The sequence below is a fragment of the Zingiber officinale genome, chromosome 7B, assembly GCF_018446385.1.
Source record: "Zingiber officinale cultivar Zhangliang chromosome 7B, Zo_v1.1, whole genome shotgun sequence".
NCBI classification, from domain to species: Eukaryota; Viridiplantae; Streptophyta; class Magnoliopsida; order Zingiberales; family Zingiberaceae; genus Zingiber; species Zingiber officinale.
The window spans coordinates 2,135,532-2,155,508 of NC_055999.1; the positions used below are offsets into that span (position 1 = coordinate 2,135,532).

A 19,977-nucleotide genomic window follows, 5' to 3' on the forward strand; every position below is an offset into this window, starting at 1 on the left:
CACACACAAAGAACAAGTAGATTTGGATATATATTCATATGATGAATAATTGGATTAAGTCTAATCCGAATTGGACTTATTGAGTTAGACTCAATTGAATCTAATTATTGGATTAAATCCAATTCAAACTAGACTAGAGAAAGTCAATTCAAATTAATGAAATAGTGATTCATTTAATTTGAATTGTATGAGGATTAATTGAGTAAGACTCAATTGAATTAGACGTGAGTTAGACTCAAGTGAGACTTAATGGAGGTATTCATTGAATTTTGAATTCAATGAATCATTTTCATTCAATTCAATTTTCAAAATTGATTTGAAAATGAGGAGTTTTGAAAATGAGGAGTTTTCAAATGTGGTCCTTAATGGAGAGTGAATGAGCATTAAGGCTCATTAATGGAATTAATGATCATTAAGTGTTTTTATTTGATGAAAATACTTAAGCCATTTTTCTCCTCTTGGCCAAATCCTCATTCTAAGGTTGCTAGCACAAACTTAGGTGGTAGGCATCTCCATTTAGTGAGTTTGTGAGACAAACGAACCCTTGTTCGTGTGGATACCATAGAGGTGTGAGCGTGTGTTCGTGCTGAGATCCGAGCTGTCGGGAGTCCGTGAGCACGCAACAAAGGTATATTTCATCATGTTTTAAATGTAACTTAGTATAAAGTTTTGTTTCCCTTCGTATGGACCTTCTGGGGTAATAGGTTTTTCCGCTGCGCGATTGTGTGTTTAGCAACCTATTACCTTACAGCTTACATGTCGATGATCGCTCTCCCTTGCCTTGTAGGTCTCCAAGGCGATCACTGAGGTCGACAGTGCAGATTGAGCTTGAGATAGCTCTACATGTATAGAACCCAGCTCTGCCGCTTGAGACTCCAGATCTCGCCTTTGATCCATGATAAGCAAGTCTCGGGAACTCAGCTCTTGGGACATGCGATTTATTTCCTGCTTATGTGTAAGCTTGACATCCTCTAGAGCTGCAGATAGCTGAGTTAGTGTCGATTGAGTTTCTTGACATCTAGCCTCGGAGGTCTGTAGAAGAGCTTCAATCTTGCTCTTTTCCTCTTGAAGGTGGTCGATTTCTGACTGTGCCTCTTCCAAGGTCTGCTCTCGAAAGGTACATGCTTTCTTTAAGGCCGCCACTTCCACCCTAAGTTCCGACACGACTGTCTCAAGGTCGGAGATTTGAGACTCTAGGTCTGTCACTCAATCCTTTAAAATTTTGTTGTGTCAATATATGTGGAGACTTGTCTGATTCAGGCGAAATGACTGAGTGATCAATCTTTTCTTGATTAAGAAATGTGCACCAACGAAGAGAGATTTGAAGTAACTATTTTTTCTATTTAATAGTAAAATTCTTCTATAAATTCTGTGATAATATTTGTAAACATGATTGCTATTCATTCTTTTATTTAATTGTCAATATAATTTCATTTTAATACTTATTTCTCACATTATTTTTTTCTTTTTGTCTTTCATTCTTGTGCATTGGAAAATAAATATTTGTGCTATTCGAGTTTCATGGTGAAATCACAAAGGTAGTACTACTTCCAACAAAGTCTGGGCATGGTTAGAGATTTGGTTTTGTGCATTTCAAAGAAATGGTTCCTGCAAAGCCTGGTTTTGTGTTTATATAATGGATATTTAAATTTTTTTTTTTTTTTACAATCGTATTCTAATAATGTTTTCCATTGGCATGATCAGAATGCTGACTAAACTATACTGTGCCTATAATTAATACTTTAATTTTTTTTATATAATTCAGATATATATAATGTATAACATGTATTGCCCTTTTTCAATTTTAATAATGTTTACAACTAAATTAATGATATTTAATTTTTTAAAAAATAAATTATCATCGTACATTGGTGATCATCTTACTAGAAATATTATGATGTATTTTAAAAGTAAATATTATATTTATTGTATTTGTATTTTCAAACTTTTGGTAAACCAAATAGTAGGATTAATCAGAACTTATAAATCAAACAGTAGTATTGAAATGGCCAAACTCATTTTCATTTCAGTCTACTATCAAACTCATTTCCATTTTCATTTTTACCCTCTAAACCAAACGTTACCTTAAATTTTGGACAAAAATATCCTTAATATATTTGTTCAAATTTTCTTTTATATCACTTTCTTTCTCCTTATTCTCTCTCATTATACTTTCTCCCTCCTCATTGTACCATCATACTTTCTTTCTGATCATACTTTCTCTCTCCTCAGTCTCTCCTATCATACACTCTCTCTCTTTTTAATTTTCTCTCATCACACTTTATCTCTCTTTATTCTTTCTCATCACACTTTATCTCTCCTCATCCTCTCTCATTATGGTTTCTCTCCCATCACACTATCTTTTATCATTTTTCTCATCACACTTTCTCTCTCATCATATTTTCTCTCTCCTCGATTTCTCTCATCACACACACACACTATTCATTTTCTCTCATAACACTTTCTCTCTTATCACATCTTCCCTCTCTCTCTCTCTCTCCTCATGTTCTCTCCCATCACACTTTCTTTCTTCATTTTCTCTTATTGCACTTTCTCTCTCTTTATTTTTTTCCATGATATTTTCTCTTTCATTATACATTCTCTCTCATTATATTTTTTTTCTTACATCTATTTTTTCTCTTATTTTGTTCTAAGGGTAAATAAGAAAATTTTAATTTATTTTGATAGAAAATATTCAATTAATCAAATATTATTTTTAAGAATTATATTCATATTCATATTTATACTCATTCTCATTCCACAATATTATAATTTTTATTTCTATTTCGATTCTTAGTATTATTTATTTATTTTTTTAATTTTTACTTTCTTTAATCTAAACGTCATATGCTAAATTTAAAATCCTAAAAAAATATTTAAAAAATTAATATTGTATATAAACATTTTTTTTCTAAGGAGGTCAAAGAAGGATAAAGGATTGATTAATTATCCCACTCAATTACCTCTGTTGTGTTCTTCGTTTAACTGCTGCTCCCCGGCGCATCGATTTCGTACCAGCGAAAGAAAGGGGTTCTTCCCTCAAACCCTAACGACGCAGTCGCCTGCCGATAATTAGTGAAAAGATCGAGAGAGATTCAGGGAAATTGAAAAGGCATCTTTTGTTGCCATGGCGATCCTCTACGCGGTGGTGGCTAGGGAAACGCTGGTCCTCGCCGAGTTTGCCGCAGCCACCGGTAACATCGGCGCTGTCGCCCGGCGTATCCTCGAGAAGCTTCCGCCGGATTCCGATTCCAGGCTCTGCTTTTCACAGGATCGATACATCTTCCACGTTCTCAGATCTGATGGCATCACCTTCCTCTGCATGGCCAATGATACCTTCGGGAGTGAGTCCGACCATACGGATATGCTCATTTTTTAGATTTCGTATAAGTTTGGTTCGTTTGGTGATATTAAACTGTTTAGATATTATAATTCCTAGTTATATGTTTAATTTTTATTTTTTCCTACTTCTTTTTATTACCTTGATGCGGAATCGAATAATCGGCACATTCAGCAATTAACAGGGCTGAGTTTGTTTTCTGTTCACATGTTTTAATTTCACTTGTGAAACACCAAGCTAAAAAAGGCACCATCTAATGAATTAAAATCTGATTGTATTAGACAATTGTCTTCCCACAATAATGCGTTCATATTAGAGGGTATACAGCATGCTCACTGAATCTTTCTGGGACTTGGATTTATTAGATAAGATTATATGCTACAGAGACTTTTGTGAAAATTGTCTCATATTGCAATTATGGTATTAAGTCCTCTTGGATACTCTCTTTAGTTTTTTTTTTTTTGATAAACTAACTTTTGTATTCATATTAGTAATCAAACACAGACAGACTTCCTTGCCAGGACAAGTTGTGTTTTGCAAAATTTATACTTCCAATGTGTATTAGCTCAAAAAATTGTGTTGGTCCTTTTGATAGTGAAAAGTTTGTTTTGCTAGCAGGACTAGCTATATTTGTACTTTTTCGTTATAAGATGACACCCTGTTCAGGATGTAGATTACTTATATGAGATAAATTTTATATTTGACATAAATTAGGAATTTTTGTATCTTTTCATACAATAAAATTTCTAAATTGGTTTTCATTTCTTCTTTAAGGCCTCATTGACACAGCTAACGACACTTCACCAGACCACCAATCACTATTTTGTCAAAATATCAGATGACCAACATCTCAACCTATTTATTTTTTGATGACTTCAAGGTTAACGATGATAGTTATCCACGCTATTTTCTGTTGAAATATTTAAAATTCCTACTATGCTAGCGTCTTTTGCATTTATTTCATTTTGCATATTCCGTATTATCTCATTCATTTTGCTTCGTGTGTAACTGAGTTGATGTGTTAATCTAATATTGTACCACTGTTCCACATCCTTACCATAATACCATGATTCTTAACTAATAAATTGCCTAGCAAAAAGATAACAAACTTGAAGGACACACTTAACTAACATAAAATAAGTTCATTAATAGAGCTCTATCTTACAATTTCATATGGTTCGAAGTGCCACTTTATTTTGGGTCTTGGCGCAACGGTAAAGTTGTTGCTTTGTGATCAAAAGGTCATGAGTTTGAATCCTGGAAACAATCTCTTGCAAAAAAGTAGGGTAAGGCTGCGTAGGGAGCTTGTGCACCGGGCTGCCCTTTATAATATTTTGTGCATAAATTTGAAAGTGTTGTTATATGTGTCAAATGAATAGAGCTACTATTATCATTCGGAATGATTCTCTTAGTTTATTTTGTCCCTTGACAACAATTAAGCCCAATGATTTCTGTTGTTTATTGCTCTTTCCAGAGGTTTTTTGTCTGCTTGATTGTAGGGAGAGTTCCCTTTCTGTATTTGGAGGACATTCACATGAGATTCATGAAGAACTATGGCAGGGTGGCTCATTCAGCACTAGCTTATGAAATGAATGATGAATTCTCCAGAGTACTACATCAGCAAATGGAATTGTACTCGAGCAATCCAAGTGTTGACACACTTACCCGTGTACGTGGCGAAGTTAGTGAGGCAAGTTAGATCATTAATTTGTTTGCTTGTTTAGTGAACAGGTGGTTGTTTTCTCCTTATATTCTCTTAGTCTATATACAGAATAGAATTTGTGATAAGTAATAGTTAATAGAATTATGTGGATTCTGTGATTCTGATTTTGAGAAAATAGTAATGTTATTTTTGTTATAATTTTTTTCTTTTTATTTAAAGTTTTTAGGCATAGCGAGTTTCTTTACTTGTTTATTATTTTAATGTGCCATTAATATCTTGTCTCTTGAGATTTTCAACTTTCTTTTCTAGGGATATTCTTTGCATAGGTTGTAACTCATTAATTATAAAATGAAGAAAGCATATAATGGTCCACATAGGGTAAATTAAGAACCAGCCTTCTTTGGACTGTGATTATTAATTGACAATTTGATGCTATGAAGGTTCTTTCGATAAGTTTTTTATTCTGGCATTACTATAAGTCAGTGGCTTGATGTCACATTACCTTTACATTGACTCAACATGTAATTTTCAAAATTATTTATATATTTTGAGTTAGTTTTTTTTCCCCCTAATTTGTCATAGGCTTAGGATATTCGACTATGTTAACTTTTAACTGATCCTGCTGTAGATGTGTTCAGACCAAAAATATTTCACGCTAAATTGCAGGTACACACTATCATGGTGGACAATATTGAAAAGATATTGGACAGAGGTGATCGCCTTGCCCTTCTTGTGGACAAAACTGCTACAATGCAAGATAGTGCTTTCCATTTTAGAAAGCAATCCAAGCGACTTAGGCGAGCTCTGTGGATGAAAAATGCCAAGCTTTTGTAAGCACCAGTTATGCAATAATTTTTTTGAGCAATCGTATGATCTTATGAGCTAAAAATCAACAATAGATTATTCTGTGATGAAAATGAAATTATGGTTTTGCTAGGAATTTATTCATTTTATATTTTTCTAGACTTTTGACAAGGTAACTGTTGCATGGTGCTGATTCCAGTGTTTTTTTGTTGTTGTTGTTTTATGTCATTGCAGAGCTGTGCTGACATTTTTGATTGTTCTGCTATTGTACATAATCATAGCAGCTATCTGTGGCGGCATCACACTTCCATCATGTAGATCAAAATAGGGTCAATCAAAATTCATTGTGGTGGAGATTCTTGCTTTGTACATTCATTAGTTTGCCTGTGTATGGAAGCTCTCCTTCCATCAGTTTTTCCTTGTGTGGCAATAACATTAGTGCTTCCTAAGTTCATAAACTATCTGCCGTGATATGATCATTACAAAGGAACCAGTTGCTATTTGCTTAATGTCTGTGGAGGAGTTTATATTGAATATTGTTATGTAAGTTGCAGTTTATATGAGAAATAAGTTATCTAAGTTGCAGCCTATCTTAACGGCTGTAGTTCTCTCTATTGTTACCAGGTCGTAATCATCTTTATAGTTTCTTATCTACTTACTATAACAATAGAGAGAACTACAGCCGTTAAAATAGGCTGCAACTTAGATAACTTATTTCTCATATAAACTGCAACTTACATAACTTATTTAAGTTGCAGCATAATGAACAGAAATAAGTCATTGCAATTTGTAGATTTTATTAAAATTCCACAATTTCAGCAATCGTAGCATGGAGGAAAGTCATTTCGGATAGGTCGGTGTTTATAGGAGTGTGATATTTTCTATAAACCAAGTGATTGTTCAACGTTCTCTGTGAGCCTGTATCATTTAAAACTCAGCTAAGGTGTCCATTTCAATTTTGACACTTCAGTTAGTTTTTCTGTTGTATTCTTGTTCACTTTAACACATCAATTTGCGAAGTTAAGACTCAATTTTTGAAAATTGAGAAAATATTTTCCCACTGTACTATTGCAACGGACGAGGTTATGTTCATTGCTATGTAGAATGTATCAGTTTAATTCTTCCAAAGTTTTTTTATCTCTTCGTAACGCAGCTGATATATCGCCAGGACAAGGATGATATTGTTTAATCAAACTGCAATAGTGCAGTCAAATGGTCACCGAGCACGGGCCGCCAACTGTTCCCCGAGCACGTGAAGTGTTCCATTCGGGCCCGCATATGGTTCCTCAAGCCGTGCCTATGCCGAGTAGGGTATTCAATTGGGTGATAAACTAATAAAGTAACCTTAACAACGTACGTGTTCACCGATAAAATTATGCCTTCGTACTCTCTCACCTCGCTCTCTCTCTCTTCTTCCCCATTTTTTTTTCTAATTTTTTTTGCCTTTTCCTTTTCCTTTTCCTCTCTCTCTCATCTTGATCTGCATCACAATTTACTAGACTCTCCGAGCGAAGCGAGCAACGCTGATTGAATTTTCTCTTGCTGGAACGTTGTTTTCGCGTTTATTCATTCCCTTTGTTCTTGGATCGTTCCTCATCCTCGAATTGCGGCTAGGGTTTTCTCGATTTTAGGGTTTTGATCGGTTGCCGACAGGATGGCGAGCGGGAAGCTGATGCCAAATCTCGATCAGAACAGTACGAAGGTCCTCAATCTCACTGTTCTCCAGCGGATTGATCCGTTCGTGGAAGAGATCCTTATGACCGCCGCTCATGTCACCCTCTACGAGTTCGACATCGAGCTCAATCAGTGGGTGCGTCCCGACTGGAAATTTTCATCCTTAATTGTTCGATTATGATTCGTCCGGCCTGTTTTTGGTTCTATTGCATCTGATCTGGGGTTCTTTTTTATTTCCTTCAGAGCCGTAAGGACGTTGAAGGATCTCTATTCGTTGTCAAGAGGTAACTGGGAGTCTTTCTCTAAGATATTAAGTGTTATTAATATCGATTTCTTTTGTTTCGGATTTGAGATGCCCGTGAATTGTATTTTTTTTCCCCCCTGACGATTCCTCTAGTACCGATTAGGAGATGGGATTTAGTGATATAGATATTTGTATTATTCTTCAACTTATTATTCTCAACTCCACATAATTTGGATGGGGGCAGTGTTTTAATTTTCTCCATTCAAGTGCTGATTTAATGTGGACCTCATTTTTTTTTTAAACAAATACTGTTCCTGTAATTGGCATTTTCCTTCGATCTAATTCAATTGTATTTATTTATTTTTTATTTCCAAGTACTTAAAAGATTAAGTGATTATGTATTTGCAGGAACACACAGCCCAGATTTCAATTCATCGTGATGAATAGACGCAACACAGGTTGGGAATTGGTTCATGTTAGAACCACGTTTTCTTAACATATATATTTTTGTTATACTTCTTCATTATGCTGTATTTAGTGGGAGGGGAGGAAGTATGAGAGAAAGGAGGTAATTTAAGTGAGGGCAAAGAAGATAATTGAATTACACTATTATTTTTACTACTTATTTTCATCTGTATTGTTTACTTGGAAGGGATGAGAATGAGAAAAAGCAACATCACCTATATATGTCGTGTTTATTAGATATTCAAACTTTAGTGTTTTCATTTTTGGAAATATAATGAATTGGATGGAATTAAATTCCTTTCTCCCTTTATCCTTCTAAGAAATCATGAGCACTTGGCAAATTCATTTCTTCCTTTCCTTTCTCCTATTTCTGTTCAAGTAAATATTGTTGTAATAGTAAAAATATGAAAATGAACCGTCATATCTGATATATCTGTTGTTGAAAACATTTCTTGAAGAATCCAAATGGTGTTTGAGTCTATTTGATATTTTATACTAGCCTAGGTACTCTTTGCGGTTATTCTCGTGGGAAATAATGCATAAGCAGAGGGAATAGGAATGAGCAAGGGTCAAATAATAGGTTGTAGATTAGGAAAGCAGGAAGTAGTTACCTACTTTGTTGTATCATATCTTTGAAAGCTAACCGTCGGGAGGGACAGGAGAAAGCATGATTACACAAACCTATAAAAACAAGAAGATAGGATGGAATTTGCCTCTGAAGAGGACATTATGTTTGTAACTGACCAATTTCATATACATTTTATTCTTCAGCTGAACATTCCGATAGGTACAATAAACAAAAGAAGAAGCCTGTTTTTAGTCAGCTATGTGTATTTACCTCCATAAAAAGAATGAGAAGGATGTCAATTTATCCTTTTTGGCTTTTTAGTCAGTGTTACTTGTTTGTCTCTGCATCCCAAGTCCATATGGGCCTCCTCGTATTGTGGAAATGACTGATATGATATAGCTGCTTTGTATTATATATCAGAGCTCAAAAAACAATTATCTTTGGTTAAATCAATTGTGGTCATATTAGAGCTTTCCTATTTAAAAAATTAAAATTCTCAATCTAAATGACTAGGAAGATTCAAATTTATCTATTTAGTTGTGGAATTATTTTATATGTAATTTTTTAAATTCTCATGCTGAAGTGTGTTTTTATGGCTTGCGATTATAAAATGGTTCAGCATAAGCTGAATTTACTGGATTTGCTTGCTTTCTTCCTTTTTGTCTTTAGCTTAGTAAAATAGAGACCTTTTTCATTTTCATTGTTTGAAAGCATTTCAAGAAATTCAATTGATATCATATCTAAAATGTAAGAAAACTATCTTACTAGATTTTTTTTTTTGAAAATGTCAAAGAGTAAAAATTCCAAATAAATTCAATTATGAGATTTCATTTATTCTTGTTAAATAAATAAAGTGGAAATAAATAAAAAGAAAGCCATAAAAAAGGGGCAATCTAAGTGATACAAAAAATTGTTAGTCCTATCCAAAAGAGAGGAGAATATATGAAAAATTGAATTCATAATTTTGTTTCCTTGGGCCGCTGGCTATCTACTGTGAATTTCAGGTTTAATACTGATGTCTTAGCAACATATCCAATAAATCTAAGTGTAGTGTTTGATGTATTGGTTTATTTTGGAAAGTAAATGTGTGTGAGTTCTCTATTCCAAGAATAAGATGGATCCATCCATCTGTTCTTTACAAGTTGATCAAAGGTAGGTTAAGAAATGATTGAGTTGCTGTTGGTTGTATAAACTAGGAGCTTTTCTGCAATAGTTTAAAAAATTGTTTGTATACTGTATTCCATTGTGAATTAGTATCTTAAATTCAGAATGCTTTAGAAAGTTCTTCAAAAGCTCTAGATGCTTCAAACACATAGAAAATGAATGATACTGTCCAGATAAATATTCTCTACGATTTATCAATTTCAGTCGCCACTCGCCAGGTTGACTCTGTGTGCTAATTTTGGTTAACAGATAATCTAGTGGAGGATCTTTTGGGAGATTTCGAGTATGAAGTTCAAGTTCCCTATCTTTTATATCGAAATGCAGCTCAAGAAGTAAATGGCATTTGGTTTTATAATTCACCTGATTGTGAAGCTATTGCAAATCTTTTTAGCAGGTACTAGTTTTGGTTCGTTTCTAAAATGATCTCTAATGTAGCAATTTGCTCACTTTCATAAGGATTTTATCCTTTTATACCCATATTTCCTATATGCAAATATATACTGGTTTCTTTATTCTAGATTACACAAATAACATGTTAGATTTACTTGGGATTTTGATTCAGGTCTCATATTATATGACAACTTTATTTTTTATATTTTGTGACAGCATTATTTTAAAATTATGGTTTGGAGATGTCTTAATTAATATATCGTCAAGCTTTTGTTAAGTCATGTCAATGAACTAATATTTGGTAAATGTTCATCTAATCCATTTTTTGTGATTGTCCACCTTATTTTGTTTAAATCCCTCGTTTGTGATTAATAAAAGAATATCTATGAAATGTTATTTGATGAAAATGTTGTGTACACAAAACCTATGCTCAATGATTGTGTATTGATTCATCACTCTTCTATTTCATATGGTGTAATACAAAATTTAAATAATTATCTGTTGCTTCATTATAATTTCTATATATTGCATTAAGCAAAAGGATACAGAATGAGTCATTCCTATGATTAATTTTTAATGCCAATTCTTTCCATCATGATTCCTTGTTTTATTTTCTGAGTCATTGATGAAGCCATAGAATACTGTTATTCGGTAATCATTTGAATGAGATTGGCTATCATTGGGAAAGCAAAGGCTGCAAAGGACATTGATAATGGCACATTGACACTTGTATGCCTTATTGATATAGTTCATCAATGATTTACCTTTGTTAAAAAACTATCACCGTCTGAATTATTTTATAACTAGAAGTTTAGTTGCAGTAATGAATGTGTTTGGACACTGTTTACTCCATGGAATGGTATTTTAATAAATAACATATGGTTACTTCTCATCATTAATGTGTCAACATCCATTCAAAAAACCTTTGAAAGTTAATATACAATGATATTCCGGGTAATGTTCCAACATCCAATGATGTCATGAAAAAGATTTAAGTCTCCAACTTGAAGGGTAGATGTAAATATTTATTTCTTATGATTTCTAAGCATTTGATATTCCTAATTGGGGAACCATCAATTGGAAGATGCAGTTTTTTATACTTCTGTGTTACTCTATTCAGTGTTACTCTATTCAGTATATTTATTTCATGATTGTTTACAACATATGCTATTCAGTGTTACTCTTTCATTATGTCCTTGTATATGCATGTGTTTGTGTATATATACACCTTGAGAGTCTTTTCACAGAATCAATAGAAGCTTGTTAAGCATTGGAAGTGAGTTGCAGGCTCATATAATTTATTTCTATATTTTACATTGATACTCTTTCTTTTGTTCAGGATACTAAATGCATATTCCAAAGTACCACCAAAGCCTAAGCTAACTTCTAAAAGGTATTTCATATCTCCTGGTGATTTTATATTTCATAATATGATAATAGAATTCTTTTGGAATATATCCATTCCATTGTTCACAGTTGGCCGTTCATTTACTTTTTCTTCAGTAGGACTTCTACGTGACATTGTTTATTGGTAGATAAAAATAATGAACTTGCCTTGCATTGGAATGGTTACTAATTGGTTAATGGTTTAGTAGAGGTAATGTTTTAAAAATCAAACCAGAACAGTTTCTGGCCTGATCTCGGATAAAGAGACCCAGTCAAAACAGGTGATATGTGGAAATTGGTACAATCACAAAAATTGTTACATAAAGAGAAGGATGTAAAAAGAAGCTTGTTGATTTTCTTTTTTTAAAAAAACCCAAGCAGATCACATATCTGAAACAAAAATAAAAAAAAACCCTGAAAAAATGCTCAACTTAGATCAAGGAGAGGAGGTCCTTATCCATCTGCCACTTCCTTGAATTTAGTCTTTGCCGAAACGCGCGTGTGTGTCTCAGGTAAGGTGCGATCGAAGAAGGGTGAAATGATAAGAGTGGAAGGAGATATGGAAAGAAGGAATGGTGTTGGCGACACGTAAGAAGACAATATTATTTCTTCACCTATAAGTTGCATAAAGATAAGGATGGAAGAAAGGAAATTGTTAGGAGGATTTAAAAAAGATCCACAGTTGAACAATCTAAAACATCAACACAACAAAATTTATTCATGATATGAGTCTTTTAAAAAAAGGCATAACATGCACAACTCTGATTCCTCCATCCATGAGAAGAGAGAAAGGAAGAGAGTGAAATGCTGGAAAAATATTGGTGGCAGCTGGTCAGATGAAAGATATTATGACACCTGTTAATTGCATATATATACGCTCTTGTTGCATTGACTCAGATGACTCTATCGATTGGCTGGCCAAACCAGAAATTGGGAGGCCGTTTGGTTAAAGAATCAGTGTGGGTTTCAAGAACATAGGTGGCTGGAAGATATCTCTGTGGTTGACCATGTGTTGGTAGGTTACTTTTTCCTGCTGACATGGTAGATTTTCACAATTACAATGTGAGAGTTTGAGTGATGAGATGATGTCCACATATGTCTTATGGTTGTGTGCATGGGTTTGAGCTTAATGGTTGTTTGAAGAACATAGGTGGCTGGAAGATATTGTTGTGGTTGACCATGTGTTGGTAGGCTTTTTTTTTTCTGCTGCCATTGTAGAGTTTGACAATTACAACGTGAGAGAGTAAGTGATTCAATCATGCCAACATATGTTTTACGGTTGCACACATGGGTTTCAGCTTAATGGTCATGACAGTTGGTGGATTTATTGATAGAAGAGCTTAGATTCCCTATTTTATGTCAGCTTCTTGCATGCACAACGAATGCTGATAATTCCCTCCTTTTTAATTGCTTGAATTATAGATGATGATATGGTTGTTTTATTGACTGTGTTGAAATGTTATTTCTTCTTGTAACAGTGAGTTTGAGGAGCTTGAAGCTGTACCTACTTCATCAGTTATTGAAGGTCCTCTTGAGCCAATAACATCAGTCGCTACATCGGCCCTTGATGTTGCTGATGATGTATTTGTGAATTTTTTCAGTGTATGTTTTCTGCTAAGTAGTTTCTTTTATCATACTTTCTATTGGTTTATATTTATTGTTGCTAAACATTGTTTTCTATTAAGTATTGTGTACTGCAAGCCACAGAGAGTTTGTTCTTGAATAACTATTCTGCACATAACTTATTTTTTCTTCTCAGAATGCTATGAACACTGGAAATGCATCAAATGGAACAGTGGCTGGCCAGTCACATCTTGCTGCTGCACCAATTCCTGTAACTACTCATGCATCAAGTGTCAATCCATCTACTTTGCCAACTGTTCCATCAATTCCTATTCCCTCAGCTTCATCTGTTCCTCTAGTGAAACCTCTGGATAATCTTGAATCTGGCAATGGAAGCGGCAGCCATGCTATGAATCTTGTGAAACCTTCATTTTTCTCACCTGCTCTATCTTCTGCACTGGTAATGCCTCCAGTATCATCCTCTGTTCCAACAGCTCCTCCCCTCCATCCTCCAGTTACTATGCAGCGACCATATGGAACTCCATTACTTCAACCGTTTCCACCTCCTACCCCATCTGCATCACTTACTCCTAGTCAAAACTTTGGATCAGTTATCACAAGAGACAAAGTTCGTGATGCACTATTGAGGGTTGTTCAAGTAAGTTACTTTCCATTATTCTTCACATTTTCTTTACCATCTCTTTTACTCTTTTCTGATTTAAGATAAACTACCATTAGGTTGTCAATGCTGTTGTGGATGTAGCATCCAATTTGTTTATTTACGATTGCATAAACTGGATTCTTGTCATTGTAGTTTCCTTGTCTCCTTATTTTATACCTCCTTGCACAAGTTGAAAGATGTTCAGTGTAACTTGAAATCTTGTAAGCTAGCGAAAACTAGTAAACAGATGATGTGATCTTTTATTTATTATAGTTCATTCATCACCTGGTATTGTTTTAGTCAAAATAACTGTACAAAAGCTTTTAATATTGTCTTAAATCTACATTCGATGTTATTGATTTTGTTCCTTTTTCACTTTCTTGTTTAACCCTTCTTCTTTCTATTTTTCCTGCTAACTTATTGATCTGATTGCATGGCATCTGATGTTTAATTTAGTTGTACATGCTGTTCTAATCACATCACTTCCTACTGACAATTCCATGTGATATGTAACTTCTGGTTTTCCATTAAATCTACCTGGTCGAAGCTTGCTTTTTTCATTAATAGTTGAAAATTGCTTTATAGTCTTGGTAATTTGTTGCTAGAGAATACATGAAAACAAACTTCAAAGAAGATTTGATTGGATATTTATTTCATATTCAATATTAGTTTATTTTGCTGAAAATTTTGCTCTTTTGGTAGGTGGAAAGGACCTTGATTTTTTATTTGATCACAATTCATTCGGTTCAGTTGATTCAAGCCAATTTGCACTTTCAGTATTGCTTTCTTTAAAATGATTTCCACAGAGCTAAAGTCGAGGCTTACTCCTGTCTAATTACCAGATATGATTTTCTAACCTTGTTTATTCTTTTTTTTTTTGTTGTTTTGTTAACAGAACAATGATTTCATTGATATGGTGTATCGTGAGATGCTAAATGCACATTATTCCTGACGAATGAGTCCTTGGCAAATGGGATTGAGCTTGTTGCATATGGTTGCTAATGATGCAGCTTTTTCTTGTAAGAGCTATTGTAAAAATTGCCAATGTGAGATGAGGGCATGGAACTTTTGTTTTTATTATTATTATTTGGGTTGTAAATGAGTGGGAGCATTTCAGTCTGAACTTTGGCGTGTTACTGTTATTTAGTGGGAATTAATCTAATATTTGTTTCTTCATTGAAATTATATAATGAATCTCTCTCTCTCCTTTTATCCTTTTTTGGTTTGAAAAATATTATTTTCCGTGTTGACTCTAGGACAGGTTGACAGGGATATTAGGAGCGAACATATTTGTCTTTTGCCACGTAGTTGGAAAAAGAATTGAGCGCCTAATGGCTAAGATAAAAATGCACGGGTTGAATTTATTGCTTACAGAGCCTGTGCAGCTCTCAAATATATCTTCAGAAGAATTGCATTTTGAGTATCGAGTGCTAATCTATATTTGGATCGAATTTATTGCTTACAGAGCCTGTGCAGCTCTCAAATATATCTTCAGAAGAATTGCATTTTGAGTATCGAGTTCTAATCTATATTTGGATCGTGTCCTTTGTACCCACGAACATAGGTCACAGGACATTCATTCATTCAAGGTGCTTGCTATATTCATAACAGAGTTTGTCATATCAGCCACAATGTGATTGGATATCTAGTCAAATTGCTTTATATGTTAGAAGAGCTAAGATATTTTTAAGGAAAACTCTTAAAAGAAAATTTTTAAGGATAGACACATAAATGATGAGATTCATCACTTTTGGTAAGTCCCATCATTTATGTGTCTATCCTTAAAAATTTTCCTTGAGATTTTTCCTTGAGAATATCATTTCTAGAAATAGCTGCATTCTGCTTTCTAGTCTCAAGATATGCGCCAACCATCAACCATTAGAAACAAAGCATATTGGCTTCCCTCGCTTTGGTTTGAATTTCTACATTGTCGCTTCTCTTGTTCTGTTTTTTGTTGCGGTTGCATACTAGTCCTTGAACTTGTCCCCTGTTTCTCCTCATGCTACCGTTACTCCCCTCTTGAGAGGTATCCTCCATGTCTGTCACTTTGTTTCTGCAAAAGCAAAAAATAATTGCAACATTTTGATAATGTAGCTAGATTGGTATAATGGCATAATGGAGACGGTTTAAAAACAAAATGATTAAATGATTATGCTGTTTCAAGAGATAAAAGAGTTACATGTTTAGGAAAGAATCTACCTTTTTTTTTCATTTAACCTATGTTTCATGGAAAGGGCAAAAAGGGCTTAGAAAATTTCTTAGAAAATTGTCAACCCCATCTCATCTCCAGCCTCATTTCCTTCTACTTTTGAACCTTCAGTTCTAGATAAAGAGTAAAAAAAACCTGTTTGATCATTTTAATTGATTAGCTAGTTTTAGATAACCGACAAAGACTTTTACACATATGAGATGCAATTAGTTGATATGTGTCCTGAATTTGTTCTATAATATGGTAGATGAGCTGCTGATACCTAACACAATACTAGAAAGTCTGAGAAGTCAAGGAACAATATTGTTGTCTACAACTTATTTAATGTCATATTTGTCCCTCCAAATATCCATAAAAACTCTAACAACCTTGACTAACATCCATGCAAATTATAAACAAAAGTCTCCTGTAATTTATGTGCGTAAGAAAATCCAAAAGTGATTGATGCAGTTGTTATAAAGCTCCTCTGTTCTCTAGTGTTCATATCTGAATTTTACTCCTCTTAGAATTGTGTGTATTACGTAAATGTCAATCAATGTTCGTAGTATAGATTTGACCTAAGCACCAGACTGGCCGTAACTTTCATTAATTAGAATTAAAGTCCATTTATTCAAAGTAGAACCCATTTAATACTTCAGTTACTGACATACGTATATAAACAGTGTCTGTTTATGGATTCATTCCTATTTACTCGCGTAGCTACGAATAACCCCATTTATTTGGTTTAGCTTTATATCTGAGAAAGAGTAATGGCCTGATAGATACAATAAATTCCACTGAGAAAAAAAAAAGATGAAATGTAAAGTCAATGTCTTTTCTTTTGGACAAAGATGCAGCCATGAAAACATATGAAAACCTTAAACAACATATATTACTGGCATTAACCTTTCATTCACCTCAAATCTTAACTCATGGGGTGTTTGATTTACGGGAATAAGAATGAGGAATAGAAATGAGAATAATTGATTATTATTGTTAATGTTTGAATTATAGGAATAGGAATATAAATAAGGGAATAAATTTTTGAAATTGGATAATAACTCATTCCCATGTACCTCCCCTTCAATGAGTCATTACCCTATTTTCATCAATCAAACTATTTCTTTATTCTAAAAACTATTTCTTTATTCTAAAAATACCCTTGACCTAAAATAAAAAATTTCTTCTTTAATATCAAATATCAAAATATATTTATTTATTTTTTCTTTCATATCACTTCTCTCTCCTTATTCTCTCCCATCATATTTTCTCTCTCTTCATTTTGTCACACTCTATCTCTTCTTAATCTCTCTTATCACACTCTCTTTCCTCTTTTTTTCTCATTACACTTTCTCTCTCCCCATTCTCTCCCATCACACTCTCTTTTCTCTTTTTTCCTCATCACACTTTCGCTCTCATCACACTCTCTCTCCTCAATCTCTCTTGTCACACTCACTCATTTTTTTCCTCAACACACTTTCTCTCTCACCATACTTTCTCTCTCTTCAATCTCTCTCATCACACTCATTGTTCTCTTTTTTTTTTCTCATCATACTTTCTCTCTCCTCAATCTCTCTCATCACACTTTCTCTTCTCATTTTTTTTCTCGTTACATTTTCTCTCTTCATCCTCTCCCATCATATTTTCTCTCACATCATATTTTCTTTCTCATTTTCTCTCATCATGCTCTCTCCTATCTACTCTCTTTTCTCATTTTCTCTTATCACACTTTCTCTCTTTTCTTTCTCTCTCATCATATTTTCTCTATCATCATTTTCTTTCATCATATTTTCTTTCACATTCATCTTTCTCTCACATCTAATTTTTTCTCTTATTTTTCTTTAAGGGTAAAAAATAAAATTTTGATTTATTCCTATAGAAAATATGTAACTAATCAAACATTACTTTTAAGAGTGATATCCATGCATGCTCATACTCATTCTCATTCCATAATACAATGATTCTCATTCTGATTCCTATTTCTAGGAAAGAACCAAACGTCTCCTCAGAATCTGACTTGCGATTTGGCATGACCTTCTTGGCCTCAATCTGCAACATGAAGCAACGGGTAGCATCTGCATCGCAGCTTTTAGCGAGTGTAGTTGATAAATCTCGACTGTTTATTAGTTTGAGCAATCAATACACGCACAGGCTTCGATTTATACGCTGCTACCCAACCTTTAAATTTCATCAAAGCATTCACCTCTGCTCCCTGCTCCATTTTACATCAGAGCAGGTAGAGAAAATGAAGATAATTAAACAAGACAGAGTGAGAGAGACGGAAGCAATTAACAGCTGCAATAAAGAAGTATCTGCTGTTGTATTAAAAGAAAGTAATTGACCTGGAATACTTCTCCTCTATATAATGAAGCAGAGTAGCAATTTGTGGTGGAGGACAAGTCCACCATCCCTAGCTAGCTACCGGGAATTTGGGAGAGGTTTGTTGATTGTAATTTTAAGGTATAATCTCAGACTCTCGCTTGAAATTTAGTTTGTGTTTGTAGTTTAGGTTGCTGTTCGACTGGTGTAGTGGAGATTTAGGCCTTGGTCGACCATGAGCCGGAATAACCACGGGAGGAATCTAATGATGGAGCTGAAGTTAAACGTGGCGGCGACGCAGAGGAGGGCTAGAGCCGGGCCGTCGACGCGGGCGGAGGACGAAGAGGAGATGCCAGTGTCGCCGCCGAGCTCGTGCGTGTCGGAGGAGGAGAGGGAAGAGGGGGAGAACAAGTCACCGGAGGCTGCCGCGACCATGATGCTCGTCGGTTGCCCTCGCTGCCTCATGTACGTCATGCTTTCCGAGAAGGACCCAAAGTGCCCCAAGTGCAAAAGCACGGTGCTAGTCGATTTCCACCGAGGCGGCGCCGCCGCCGCAAGTCGAGGAGGAGCTAATTAGCGCTGAGCAAAAAAATCATGATCATATTTGATTAATCATGATAGAGAGTAATTGCATATTAATAACATAAATAGTTAATCTTATGTTAAGAAATTAATCTCCCTTAATATTATTTATTGCCAACGATTCATGCATTTGCCATGACTTTTCACTATTATCGTTGTAATTTTTGCTGAAATTTAGACTAATGGAAAGTTATGAGAAAAATTAGCCTAGAGATTCATAGGGAGCTAGATTAAGGGGCTTATAATGATAAAGTTTTAAAGAAATTTGGGATGAAAATTTGCTTAAATTTTATCCGTTTGTCCATTTATAATCTATCTTGAATTTTGATTATTTAATTAAATGTCTCTTTGGAAAATTTAAGTTAGACGCTAGTTCAATTAGTTGGGAACTCATTTCAGTGTTCAAATATGCATGATCACTATGCTAAATTGAATATTAAATATAATAAAAACTTGTTGGATGACTAAAATTTAAATATTTATGCTCATTTAAAAATTTAGTCTAAATGCAAGATTGTTAGAAAAAGAATATAACAAATTGTTGTTTGGAAACTATTAAATATTTATTTGACAAGAGAATCAAGTGTTTCTATACATTGGAAATTGATAATTTTCATTGCTCTTTCAGTCATTTTTCTATACAAATAATCCTTATAAGTGAAGTTTTACACCAACTATCAGATTCTCTAAATCTAACTGAATTTTAATCTGATATCAATAATTTAAGTCTTATACACTTGATACAAAAATTAGACCACATAATATATTTAATTTTAATTCATCAAAATTTAAATTTGACCGTCAACGTCAACTTCATCAATAATTTATAAAATATCTGATTTAACAATCCGTTATTCACTCCTCTTTGTATATAGAAGAAAATTTAAAATAAAAATAAAAAGAGTTAAATGAGTTGAAGATTATGAATTTAAATGATGCATTCTAATGATCAAACTTCTGCTTAAA

The 19,977-nt window shown here is 34.0% G+C and overlaps 3 protein-coding genes across 4 annotated transcripts; all 3 read left to right on the forward strand.

The window, feature by feature from the left end:
• The first annotated feature begins 2,934 nt into the window (after nucleotides 1-2,934).
• Nucleotides 2,935-6,320, forward strand: LOC122005007 (vesicle-associated membrane protein 714-like). The gene is made up of 4 exons (XM_042559901.1): nucleotides 2,935-3,344; nucleotides 4,840-5,030; nucleotides 5,670-5,833; nucleotides 6,042-6,320. Exons 1-4 carry the CDS (start codon nucleotides 3,128-3,130, stop codon nucleotides 6,133-6,135), a joined length of 666 nt encoding a protein of 221 aa, XP_042415835.1. The 5' UTR covers nucleotides 2,935-3,127; the 3' UTR covers nucleotides 6,136-6,320.
• An 878-nt stretch (nucleotides 6,321-7,198) lies between these two features.
• LOC122005008 (mRNA-decapping enzyme-like protein) lies at nucleotides 7,199-15,104 on the forward strand. 2 transcript variants are annotated; one of them, XM_042559903.1, is made up of 8 exons: nucleotides 7,199-7,617; nucleotides 7,725-7,765; nucleotides 8,134-8,183; nucleotides 10,172-10,316; nucleotides 11,652-11,705; nucleotides 13,177-13,300; nucleotides 13,458-13,919; nucleotides 14,625-14,775. In XM_042559903.1, exons 1-8 carry the CDS (start codon nucleotides 7,462-7,464, stop codon nucleotides 14,712-14,714), a joined length of 1,122 nt encoding a protein of 373 aa, XP_042415837.1. In that variant the 5' UTR covers nucleotides 7,199-7,461; the 3' UTR covers nucleotides 14,715-14,775. The 2 variants fall into 2 exon arrangements, with proteins under 2 accessions (XP_042415837.1, XP_042415838.1); XM_042559904.1 differs by lacking the exon at nucleotides 14,625-14,775 and adding an exon at nucleotides 14,818-15,104 and having other exon boundaries at nucleotides 7,200-7,617.
• A 3,388-nt stretch (nucleotides 15,105-18,492) lies between these two features.
• LOC122003477 (protein GL2-INTERACTING REPRESSOR 1-like) lies at nucleotides 18,493-19,152 on the forward strand. Its single transcript, XM_042558586.1, has 2 exons — nucleotides 18,493-18,548; nucleotides 18,615-19,152. The coding sequence occupies exon 2, from the start codon at nucleotides 18,665-18,667 to the stop codon at nucleotides 19,004-19,006; it is 342 nt and encodes a 113-aa protein (XP_042414520.1). The 5' UTR covers nucleotides 18,493-18,548; nucleotides 18,615-18,664; the 3' UTR covers nucleotides 19,007-19,152.
• Nucleotides 19,153-19,977: the final 825 nt, after the last annotated feature.